General features: G+C 43.7%; 1 protein-coding gene across 1 annotated transcript in view; it reads right to left on the minus strand.

Moving 5' to 3' along the window:
* The window catches only part of LOC129824900 (uridine diphosphate glucose pyrophosphatase NUDT14-like), a 37,685-nt gene that overhangs the window by 17,585 nt on the left and 7,657 nt on the right, over nt 1-12,443 (minus strand). Inside the window, exon 2 of the mRNA XM_055884455.1 lies at nt 1,943-1,986. Coding sequence (XP_055740430.1) covers nt 1,943-1,986 — 44 coding nt within the window. The remainder of the gene's footprint in view (nt 1-1,942; nt 1,987-12,443) is intronic.

A 12,443-nucleotide genomic window follows, 5' to 3' on the forward strand; every position in this document is an offset into this window, starting at 1 on the left:
ATTAGAGCATAATTTCGGCAATCTATACATAGTGCTGCACAGAAAATACTGGATGTACAGTTTGATATGACCCCGTGTATCTTTCTTCTTAATGCCCAGCAGGACTTTGTTCTTGATCCTGACAGAGAAAATGTGCTTATGACTATTACATACTTTGCTAAGAAATGTATTATTCTATTGTGGGCCTCTAATACCTCTCCTACATTTAAAATGTTGATTGACCAGATTGTTGACTTTCTCCCTCTTGAAAAGCTCACTTATGAGCTCCGCAAGAGACAGCCCAAGTTTGATAGACTCTGGTCTCCACTACTCAACTATATTTCAAATTGGACAGAGTGAATGGGGTGATTAGGGAGATGAGCAGATACATGTTGTGTAAGGCGCTGTAAAATCTAAAAACGAATTATTTGCTCGTCGTCTCAGCTAAGGCTGGAAATAGCTAATAAGAACCTTGATACTGCAAGTGTATATATATATATATATATATATATATATAATGTCCCTTCATGTAATCTAAGGGATTTCCAGAAGTATTCTCAATTTTCTTTGACAGAGGAACCCACATTCACCAAAAAAGTTACAGAAAAGTCACATGAAATAACATCAGGAACACGATAGGTCTTATTTCCAACAATTGAGATGAACAAGAACTCCATCTACAACCATTCCAACAGTTGATTGATGATTTTCCAAGTTGACTTTATATTATTTAATGATTCTTGGAATTTGTTTTTTTTGGATATCCAAAGTAGGTGAGTAAATTTGTTCTTAAACTTTTTGTAATTTGCAATGATTTTTAGTGAGACAACTCAAAATGCGAAATCCATTAACGCCAAGATAATGGAATTCATTGCCCTTGACAATCAACCGCTCTCTGTCGTGGATGTTGGCTTTTGCCGACTGGTCGAGCACCTCGGGCCCCGGTACACACTACCAAGTAGGCGCTATTTTTCAGATGTAGCCATACCGGAGTTACACAGTATTGTTGAAACGCACATCCATGAGCTACTTGCTATGGGCGTCACTGCTATTAGCTTCACGAAACGCCTGCTCAACAAAACTGCCAACACAGACCGTGGGGTTAAAACTTGCAAATGTACTCCACTAGAAGCTGTGAACAAGCGAGTCGGTGGCATTCTCTCTGAGCCGCTTTCCTGTGTCGCCACCATGTTCGATGCTAGGTACAAGGACCGCAACTTCGATGCAGACAAGAAACAGGGTTTACGTGAAATGTTACAGATACAGCTGGACAAGACGGAAACGGACACAGTGACAGTGTGCACCGAGGAAGAGAGGCCACGGACAGAGCTGAAACTTCACTGCTTGACGAAATCTTGGTTGAGAATAAAAACGACTTTACAAATGAACAACGAAACAGCACAGCAAATGAAAGAAATTGGTTTTGATTATGTTTTACTGGTAATGGGGATATGCCAACAAAATAACTTTTTGGTCAGTTTGTGTGTTTCAACTATTTAACTGTACTAGAATGCTTAAACGGCCACTAAATGTTTTAATATCGGTATCGGGTATTTTGGCAAGGAAAATATCGGTATTGGCCAAAAATGTCCCTAGGTACAATAGTGTCAACTCATACCTCAGATTTTAAAATGTCCACAAGAAATGCCTAGAGCGTATACTGACTGAAGGGAGAAATTGTCTGGGCTTTCCAAAGTTCAAGGAAATGGCCTCAATATTATACTTTGTTAGTTTATTAGGTAGCAAGTCAAAGTGAAGGGTATAGGAAAACGTTGGGAAGGGGGGGGTCATGTGGGATTTTGAAGGTCTTCACATCTGACCTTTAGGGACTCCTCTCAGCTGACAGCGAGGCCAATTAGGTAGTTGAACGAGTGTGTGTTTAAGTGTGTTCATGCGAGTACACCCAATCTCTAGCACAGTTTCTCTTAACAATGAAACGGGTCAATGGCAGATAGAAGCTCACCTGTCATGAGTTCGCATGAAGTCCCACGATTTCTTTGTCCCATTCTGTGAACGACACAAAAACAATACATGAATGACATTCACATTCTGAAAGAACTGTGCTAGGATCTAGTTAATTGTTCTACATGTTGGTGGGCTCGGTTGGATATCAAATCATCCATTAACTAGGATAGGGCAGGATCCAGATTTTCATTTAGTTGTGCCAGCCTTTTTCATCGCAGGATTTACAGTATTGCCGTCTTAGTACACAAGGGGCACAAAAAAAGCTAATTGGGCATCTGTTACCAGATTGCTAACAACATTTGCACAAACTAATAGCATCTTTCAATATGAAGACTGCTAGCTAAATATGCTAACGAGCGCAAATGAAAAACAAATTACAAAGACTGGCAATCTAGCTCAAAAAGTTATATAAGTAGTAGCTACTGAAAAGTCATTTTTGGTGAGTTTGGACATTTACAAGCAAAAAGTACTGGAGAAAAGTAGCTACAGATCAGTAAGAGCGCTGTCTACTGATGGAATGCCTGTTGTGAATTCTCATCCGAGTTTAGAAGTGCAACTGAAGCACAAAACTTGTCTGATGCCGAGCAAAGACTACAATAAGAAGCATTTTATATACAGTACCTGTCAAAAGTTTGGACACCTACTCATTCAATGGTTTCTTTATTTTTACATTGTAGAATAATAGTGAAGACAAACTATGACATAACACATATGGAATCATGTAGTAACCAAAAAGTGTTAAATCAAAATATATTTTATATTTGAGATTCTTCAAAGTAGCCACCCTTTGCCTCGATGACAGCTGTGCACACTCTTGGCATTCTCTCAATCAGCTTTATCTGGAATGCTTTTCCAACAATCTTGAAGGAGTTCCCACGGAGTTCCCTCTGCTTTTCCTTCACGCCGCGGTCCAACTCATCCCAAACCATCTCAATTGGGTTGAGGTCAGGTGATTGTGAAGGCCAGGTCATCTGACGCAGCACTCCATCTCTCCTTCTTGGTCAAATAGCCATTAAACAGCCTGGAGGTCTGTTCAAATCAAATCCCCATCCAACAAGGGGTTCTAATAAACATATATTACGCACCTTCAAAGTGCTATGTATGTTGTGTAAATCAAATAGAAAAAAAAAAAAAAAAAAAAAATAGCAATTAAATGTCTAAAAATATATTTTCACTTTGTCATGATTGAGTACTATGTGCAGATGAGTGAGATGTAAATTGTATTTAATCAGGCTGTAACACGACAAAATGTGGAATAAGTCAAAAGAGGTATGAATACATTCTGAAGGCACTCTATTATTAACGAGGTGGCAACGCTGTGTGTGCGCTCAACTGGAAAAAGAGGGTGCAGGCTTTTGACAATTTAGTACGGCTGCGGTCAGCTGGCTAGAGATTGTGTGTGTGGTTTAACGTTCATGATTCAAAGAACCCATCGAATGTCGGGGGGGAAATTATATAGACTATATTCATTACAGAGATAGATTGAAGCTAGTATACATTGCTGATCACCTCTTATGGAGCAGGTAGCGCAAATCTATTGATAATTGCCAATGCTGGCTAGTTAGCTTTTGACATTTCAGTAGGGGTGCATGTCAATTCTAGCTAGGTGGCTGTCATATACTGTATACCGCTAGATATCGTGTGTGTGTGGTGTACTGATTCAAAGAACCCATCAGATGAAATTTCAAAATAAATTTCATTATAGGGCTAGTAGATTGAAGTTAGTATCAATTGCTGATTGCCTCTTATGGGAGCAGGTAGCATTTTCTGTCTGGCTTAGTGTGACAAAATGAAAATGTAGAGTTTCCATCAACCTCGCGCGCAATGTAGACATCAAAGAACGCCGCAGTTCACAGGTAGAGTAGTGGGTGAAACCATTCACTTCAGGAAAAGGGGTGAAATAAAGTTACCTTTCATTATGTGTTGCTGAATTCATACGAATATTTGCTTCCATTGTAGTAAGGTTGGTAATAGAAGAGGTCTTCGGACTTGTATTATTTTCTTTGAAAGAACAACTAGTGGGTTTTGAGTGCTTCTCCCGTATTTGGGAAGTTGGTCTGCTCCTCAGTCAGAGATATTCTGAGAGCAGGTTCGCGTCTCCTTCCTCTGTATAAAAAAAAAACTGCATAACAAGTGTCGTTGGAAAACGGGATCATATATCCTAAAGTCAATAGCGAATGTGACTATGTACAGTTGAAGTCGGAAGTTCACATACACTTAGGCTGGAGTCATCAAAACTTGTTTTTCAACCACTCCACAAATTTCTTGTTAACTAACTATAGTTTTGGCAAGTCGGTAAGGACATCTACTTTGTGCATGACACAAGATATTTTTCCAACAATTGTTTACAGACAGATTTGACTTATAATTCACTGTATCACAATTACAGTGGGTCAGAAGTTTACATACACTAAGTTGACTGTGCCTTTAAACAGCTTGGAAAATTCCAGAAAATTGTGTAATGGCTAAGCTTCTGACAGGCTAATTTACATCATTTGAGTCAATTGCAGGTGTACCTATAAATGTATTTCAAGGCCTACCTTCAAACTCAGTGCCTCCTTGCTTGACAACATGGGAAAATCAAAATATAATCAGCGAAGACCTCAGATAAGAAAATGTGGACCTCAACAAGTCTGGTTCATCCTTGGGAGAATTTTCCAAAAGCCTGAAGGTAACCGCGTTCATCTGTACAAACAATCGTACGCAAGTATAAACACCATGGGACCACGCAGCCGTCATACCGCTCAGGAAGGAGACGTGTTCTGTCTCCTAGAGATGAACGTACTTTGGTGCAAAAAGTTCAAATCAATCCCAGAACAGCAGCAAAGGACCTTGTGACGATGCTGGAGGAAACAAGTACAAAAGTATCTATATCCACAGTAAAACGAGTCCTATAATCGACATAACCTGAAAGGCCGCTCAGCAAGGAAGAAGCCCCGGCTCCAAAACTGCCATAAAAAAGAGCCAGACTACGGTTTGCAACTGCAAATGGAGACAAAGATCGTACTTTTTGGAGAAATGTCCTCTGGACTGATGAAACAAAAATAGAACTCATTGGTCATAATGACCATCGTTATGTTGGCTACGTCCCTTCCGTCTTCAAGAGAGCGAGAGTTGCACCCCTTCTGAAAAAACCTACACTCGATCCCTCCGATGTCAACAACTACAGACCAGTATCCCTTCTTTCTTTTCTCTCCAAAACTCTTGAACGTGCCGTCCTTGGCCAGCTCTCCTGCTATCTCTCTCAGAATGACCTTCTTGATCCAAATCAGTCAGGTTTCAAGACTAGTCACTCAACTGAGACTGCTCTTCTCTGTATCACGGAGGCGCTCCGCACTGCTAAAGCTAACTCTCTCTCCTCTGCTCTCATCCTTCTAGACCTATCGGCTGCCTTCGATACTGTGAACCATCAGATCCTCCTCTCTACCCTCTCCGAGTTGGGCATCTCCGGCGCGGCCCACGCTTGGATTGCGTCCTACCTGACAGGTCGCTCCTACCAGGTGGCGTGGCGAGAATCTGTCTCCTCACCACGCGCTCTCACCACTGGTGTCCCCCAGGGCTCTGTTCTAGGCCCTCTCCTATTCTCGCTATACACCAAGTCACTTGGCTCTGTCATAACCTCACATGGTCTCTCCTATCATTGCTATGCAGACGACACACAATTAATCTTCTCCTTTCCCCCTTCTGATGACCAGGTGGCGAATCGCATCTCTGCATGTCTGGCAGACATATCAGTGTGGATGACGGATCACCACCTCAAGCTGAACCTCGGCAAGACGGAGCTGCTCTTCCTCCCGGGGAAGGACTGCCCGTTCCATGATCTCGCCATCACGGTTGACAACTCCATTGTGTCCTCCTCCCAGAGCGCTAAGAACCTTGGCGTGATCCTGGACAACACCCTGTCATTCTCAACTAACATCAAGGCGGTGGCCCGTTCCTGTAGGTTCATGCTCTACAACATCCGCAGAGTACGACCCTGCCTCACACAGGAAGCGGCGCAGGTCCTAATCCAGGCACTTGTCATCTCCCGTCTGGATTACTGCAACTCGCTGTTGGCTGGGCTCCCTGCCTGTGCCATTAAACCCCTACAACTCATCCAGAACGCCGCAGCCCGTCTGGTGTTCAACCTTCCCAAGTTCTCTCACGTCACCCCGCTCCTCCGCTCTCTCCACTGGCTTCCAGTTGAAGCTCGCATCCGCTACAAGACCATGGTGCTTGCCTACGGAGCTGTGAGGGGAACGGCACCTCAGTACCTCCAGGCTCTGATCAGGCCCTACACCCAAACAAGGGCACTGCGTTCATCCACCTCTGGCCTGCTCGCCTCCCTACCACTGAGGAAGTACAGTTCCCGCTCAGCCCAGTCAAAACTGTTCGCTGCTCTGGCACCCCAATGGTGGAACAAACTCCCTCACGACGCCAGGACAGCGGAGTCAATCACCACCTTCCGGAGACACCTGAAACCCCACCTCTTCAAGGAATACCTAGGATAGGATAAAGCAATCCTTCTGCCCCCCCCCCCCCCCTTAAAAGATTTAGATGCACTATTGTAAAGTGGCTGTTCCACTGGATGTCATAAGGTGAATGCACCAATTTGTAAGTCGCTCTGGATAAGAGCGTCTGCTAAATGACTTAAATGTTAAATGTAAATGTAATGTTTGGAGGAAAAAGGGGGAGGCTTGCAAGCCGAAGAACACCATCCCAACCGTGAAGCACCGGGGTGGCAACATGTTGTGGGGGTGCTTTGCTGCAGGAGGGACTGGTGCGCTTAACAAAATAAATGGCATCATGAGGAATGACAATTATGTGGAGATATTGAAGCAACATCTCAAGACATCAGCCAGGAAGTTAAAGCTTGGTCGCAAATGGGTCTTCCAAATGGACAATGACCCCAAGCATACTTCCAAAGTTGTGACAAAAATGGCTTAAGAACAACAAAGTCAAGGTATAGGAGTGGCCATCACAAAGCCCTGACCTCAAGCCTATAGAACATTTGTGGGCAGATCTGAAAAAGCATGTGCGAGCAAGGAGGCCTACAAACCTGACTCAGTTACACCAAACCTGACTCAGTTACACCAGTAATAAAGGGCTCCGTTTGCTACCCAATTCTGCTCTCCTGCGCCTGACTTCCCTGCAGTTACACATACATTACAGTGGCCTACAAACCTGACTCCGTTACACCAGCTCTGTCAGGAGGAATGGGCCAAAATTCACCCAACTTATTGTGGGAAGCTTGTGGAAGGCTACCTGAAACCTTTGACCCAAGTTAAACAATTCTACTAATTGAGTGTATGTAAACTTCTGGCCCACTGGGAATTTGATGAAAGAAATAAGACATTTCACATTCTTAAAATAAAATGGTGATCCTAACTGACCTAAGACAGGGAACTTTTACTAGTATTAAATGTCAGAAATTGTGGAAAACTGAGTTTAAAATGTATTTGGCTAACATGTATGTAAACTTCCGACTAACGGCAAAATAAATATATACAGTTTATGTATTTAACACCTAATTCGGCAAGTTAACCAAGTTTTTACTGGCTTAGCTAGCCATGTTAACGACGAGATAACTTGCACTGTTGGTCACTGCACTACAATGTCACGATAGCTATTGCTAGCTTGTGATTTATTGAAATATTAAGTGAATGTTTATTTTCTCACTACCTTAAAGATATCTCATGTCCTACCTAACCAGTGAACGTGTGGCTGTGACCGTCCTGTCAATGCCTGTCATCACTGTTTGATTGGTTTTAATCTGCAGTAAAAGATGAGTCAACCTGAAGTGTGGGTGTCTGTGTGCCTTTCTTCTGGGGGGGGCTGTGTGAAGTTGGTTACAAAATTGGTGCCGTGACCCAGATCTACAAGATCAGCCGTCGCCGATCACCGGGAATACAGCAGTGCTCCAGAGAAGAGAACTACACCTGCCGTCAACTTCAAGAGACAGTCAATTTGAATATTCGTCATGAATAACATGTCCACACCAAAAAATCCAGGTACTCTGGTCAAGCCCAATGGTGATCCACCACTTTTACTGGTGTTAGGTTCTTATTTTTCAGAGTAAATAACTCACGGACACTAGAGAAGCTTAACCAAGTTTAATTCTTCCCAAAGGGTCGACACAGCTGTATTCAGACAACAAAAAAAACATAAAATATATATATATATATTTTATATCCCACTTTAGACACTCCTCCTCTCATCTTATGGTTACACAGTAATAGGGTAATAGAGTAATAAACCCGTATTACTCCCTTCAGGGGATCTGACCTCCTGACCTCAACTCCTCCTTCACCTAATCCACAGATGTCCATCTGCCTCCCCTATAGCAATCCTTTGATCTCCTCCCGTCCACCCAACACAATCCAAAGCCATCTGTCTTTCTACAGGGAACCATTAACTTCTGACATAAAACCTAGTCTCTTTCACTCCTTATATTCTATGCTTCTGATCTATCATTTACTTAATACCTAAATGTTCAAAGTTTAGCCGATTCCAACCCTGGTGAGTGAGGACTTACAATTTAGGGGAGTTAACTGTGATACTGTAACTCCCAGTATTGGTAGGTGGGCTCAGACAGCTAGAATGGTAGAGCATACTTTTACCGGGAGTCTGGTGTACCGTCAGTAAATGAACAAGAGGATGTTATTGATCAAACAACAGGTCAGAGTGATGGAGATGATAATCACTCCAATGATGATGAATACCATACGCAGCAAAATGTTATGCTCGATTTAGTCAAACAGATGGGTCAAGAGATTTGAAACAATACTGTGACCAGTCTGTCAGCAAGTAATACCACTCCATTCAAGGTAGCCGCCAACACCGTCCCATTGTGCATGCCAGACTGGTACAAGGTAAACTGTCATGAAATCTGATATGCGTGAGCCACCCACTTTCAGAGGTGATGGAACAGATAAATGTACTGCGTATGAGTGGCAGGAAATGATGAAGACTTACTTGGTAAAGAAAGGTTACAAAACGCCAGAGCAAGGTAATAAAATCATGGAAATGTTAATGGGGAGGGCAAAGGATTTAGTCAAGATAAAAATCACAGCAACCCCCTTGTAAACATCAGCAGAGACCCTGAGGATATTTTCAGGATTTTGAAAGATCATTTTGGTGAGGCCATCTCCCCTACTATGCCACCAAGATTTTTATGAAACCAAACCTTATCCAGGGGGAGAGTAGCTTAGACTACTGGGTGTGCCTTAACCGAGTAGCAGATCTAGCTAATGAATGTCTACAAAGACAGGGCAGACAGATGGATGACGCGGGTCATGCGGTCACCATGATGTTTGTGAAGCACTGCCCCAATCTTGAACTGTACACAGCATTCGGATGCAAGCCTAGGGACAAATGGACAGTGGGTGAAGTTCAGGAATTGATAGACAGCCACTAAAATGATAGATGTGCTACAAGGAGGAAACAAAACATATTGACACCCCAGGAAGACATCCAAAAAACAGAGGAGAGCTCAGAGCTCCCCATCCTTACCTCAGCAGTTCAAGGAGTTCAGAGTGGCAATGACAAAACCTGTAACACTGCTAGAACGGTTTATTATAAACCAAAACGCTGCTCGCCCCGCAACACAAGAGGGCCCAGCAGAACTGCACAGCTGTCTCCCTCCTTCCCATGTGCTATATGTCAAAGACGTGGCTCACTCCACTCGGTCTCACTGTCTTAATGACCGCCTGTGCTTCAAAATGTCACAATCCTGGCCATCAAACCGTAGACTGCCCACAAAAGCAGTAGGTTAGAAGAGAGGCACCAGTCGGGCAGCGGCCACAAAATCAAGGTCCAGCTTTAAACTAATAGGTCTGCATCTTGAGAGGAAAGGTGCAGCTAAAAGCTCAGCCCCTATAAATGACATTGATCCTGAAATAGAACTGTCTTCATACAAAGAGAAAAATCAAGGCAACACAAATGGGATATATCAACCTACTCGGAGAATAACCGGCAATGAAAGTCTGTTCTACGCACCAGTGACCGTGCAAGGTTCAGTAGAACTAAGAGGATAGTGGTTCAATGGCCTGTACGTTAACTGAATCTGCTGAGCATACATTGCGTCGGAAACAAGTCTTAACTGAAAGCTCGAAATGTCCACTCCTGTAGTACTCGTCGGATGTGGAGGGCAACGGGTCAATCCCAAATGTGAATATGAGCTCCATATCAAATGAATGAACTGCGAGATGCTGGTGCCAGTATTAGCTGTGCCAGGGAAAACTGATGGTGATCATTGGAACAAATGTACTGAAACATGTCCTCCAACTAAAAAAAGTTGAGGGATATTGGAAAGCAATATCACAACCAGCCAAAGGCCTTTCTGATGAATCAGATAGACTTATAAGCATACTGGTGTAACGGATGTGAAATGGCTAGCTAGTTAGCGGTGGTGCGCGCTAATAGCGTTTCAAATCGGTTACGTCACTCGCTTTGAGACCTTGAAGTAGTGGTTCCCCTTGCTCTGCGGCTTTTGTGGAGCGATGGGTAACGATGCTTCGTGGGTGACTTGATGTGTGCAGAGGGTCCCTGGTTCGCGCCCGGGGCGAGGGGACGGACTAAAGTTATACTGTTACACTGGCAAATGTTGACCATTGGCAAGGACGTAAAATGCCTGAAAATAAAAGTTGCCACTGTTCTCAGCCAGTGTGTGACACTATCCCCAAAACATGAACACTTAGTTTGAGGTAGACTGAAAGGAAAAGGGCAATTTTGGCAGTACTGTTATTGTAGAGCCCACAACGTCCCGAGAGGCACAGTGTGTTAGTGGGTCGTACTGTATGCCTACTGTGGGGTGACAAATGGATCCGCATGAAGGTGGTTAATCTCCAAGATCGCCCAGTTACAACTGAAGTGTAATGCAAAACTGGCAGATGTATACCCCTGTATAGCATTGGAAGACCTGGAGTTAAACAGCAGCTGCGGTCAATGTGATGACTAACAAGATGTTGCACAGAACGTCATTGGAACCACGACTGAACAGGCAGAAAAACGCTCATATGCTGATGTATTGAAAGACATGGGTCTGACTGATGATGACATTGCCTCCTGTGGAGTATCAGATGAATGGAAAAACAAGATGGCAGACCTGGTTGTGAAATATGACAGCATATTTTCCAGAGGGAAATTGGACCGTGGCGAAGAAAGAGACTGTGCATAGAATAAGACTGAAAGATGAGGCCTTTCAGACTTCCTTACAGCAGAGTGCCACCATGTGCCTTCCAAAAACTGAAACAAACCTTGGAGGAAATGGAAGAACATGAAATCCTCAGGAAATCTAATAGTGCATCCCCTCTCGTTCTTGTCTGGAAACCAAATGGTGAACTCAGAATCTGTACAGATTTCCGCTGGCTCAACACGAGAACTGAGAAGGATGCTTAGCCCCTACCAAATCAAGCCGAAGCACTGGCGTCATTGGCCGGAAACTGCCTTTTCAGCACAATGGATCTGACATCGGGATTTTATAATATTCCCATACACGAAGAAGATTGTAAATACACAGCCTTTACCACACAAGTTGGCCTTTTTGAATATAACAGATGAGCTAAGGGCCTCTGCAACAGCCCAGCTATGTTTGCAAGGATGATGTCATCAATCTAGATGACTTACTAGTCTTTGGTAAAAGTGAACAAGAAGCACTCGAATGGTTGGAGTTGGTTTTCTGTAGACTCTCAAACAACAACTTGAAGCTTGCCCCAAAGTGACACTTCCATAGGCGTTGTGTGAAATTCTTGGGCCATGTACTATCTGAAAAAGGGATCCAGACTGATGTGGGAAAAGTGACAGCCATCAGTGAGATGACAGCCACTGATCTCATGGAGATGGATGGAAAAACTACTGGACTGAAGAGGGTCCAGTCATTTCTCTGAATTTTCAACTACTACTCCCACGCCAAGGGTTTTCAAAATCGCCAAGCCACTACTGTTTAACAGCAGGACCGAAAAGACTCAGTAGGCCGTCCCGGAGCATGACACCCGAAGACTGGACGAGTGAGTGTCAACACGCCTTTGATGAGTTAAAAGCAGCTGAAATAAAGGCTGTAGTTTTAGCTCACCCAGATTTGAGTAAACCCTTCATACTTTCGACTGATGCTTCAATTGACGGCCTAGGTGCTGTTCCGAGCCAGATCGCAGAGGGTGAGAGTAAAAGTAGACCCATTGCGTTTGCTAGTAAATCCCTCAACAAATCCCAAGCAAGATATCCAGCCCTCCGTCTAGAGTTTCTTGCTTTGAAATGGTCCGCATGTGAAACATTTTGTCACTGGCTAAAAGGTGCCCAGTTTACTGTCCTGCGAGATAAAAACCCACTCCCTCACATACTGACAAAGCCTAAACTTGATGCCTGTGAGCAGAGGTGGGTGGCGAAGCTAGCCCCGTATGACTTTGATCTGAAATACATACCTGGGCCACAGAACATACCCGTCGACTTACTCAGCCGTGTACCGTTCGTCAGTGACGGTACCACTCAACCCGTCACAGCAGAGAACGTATAAGAGACACTCC

This window comes from Salvelinus fontinalis, chromosome 27, assembly GCF_029448725.1.
Source record: "Salvelinus fontinalis isolate EN_2023a chromosome 27, ASM2944872v1, whole genome shotgun sequence".
NCBI classification, from domain to species: Eukaryota; Metazoa; Chordata; class Actinopteri; order Salmoniformes; family Salmonidae; genus Salvelinus; species Salvelinus fontinalis.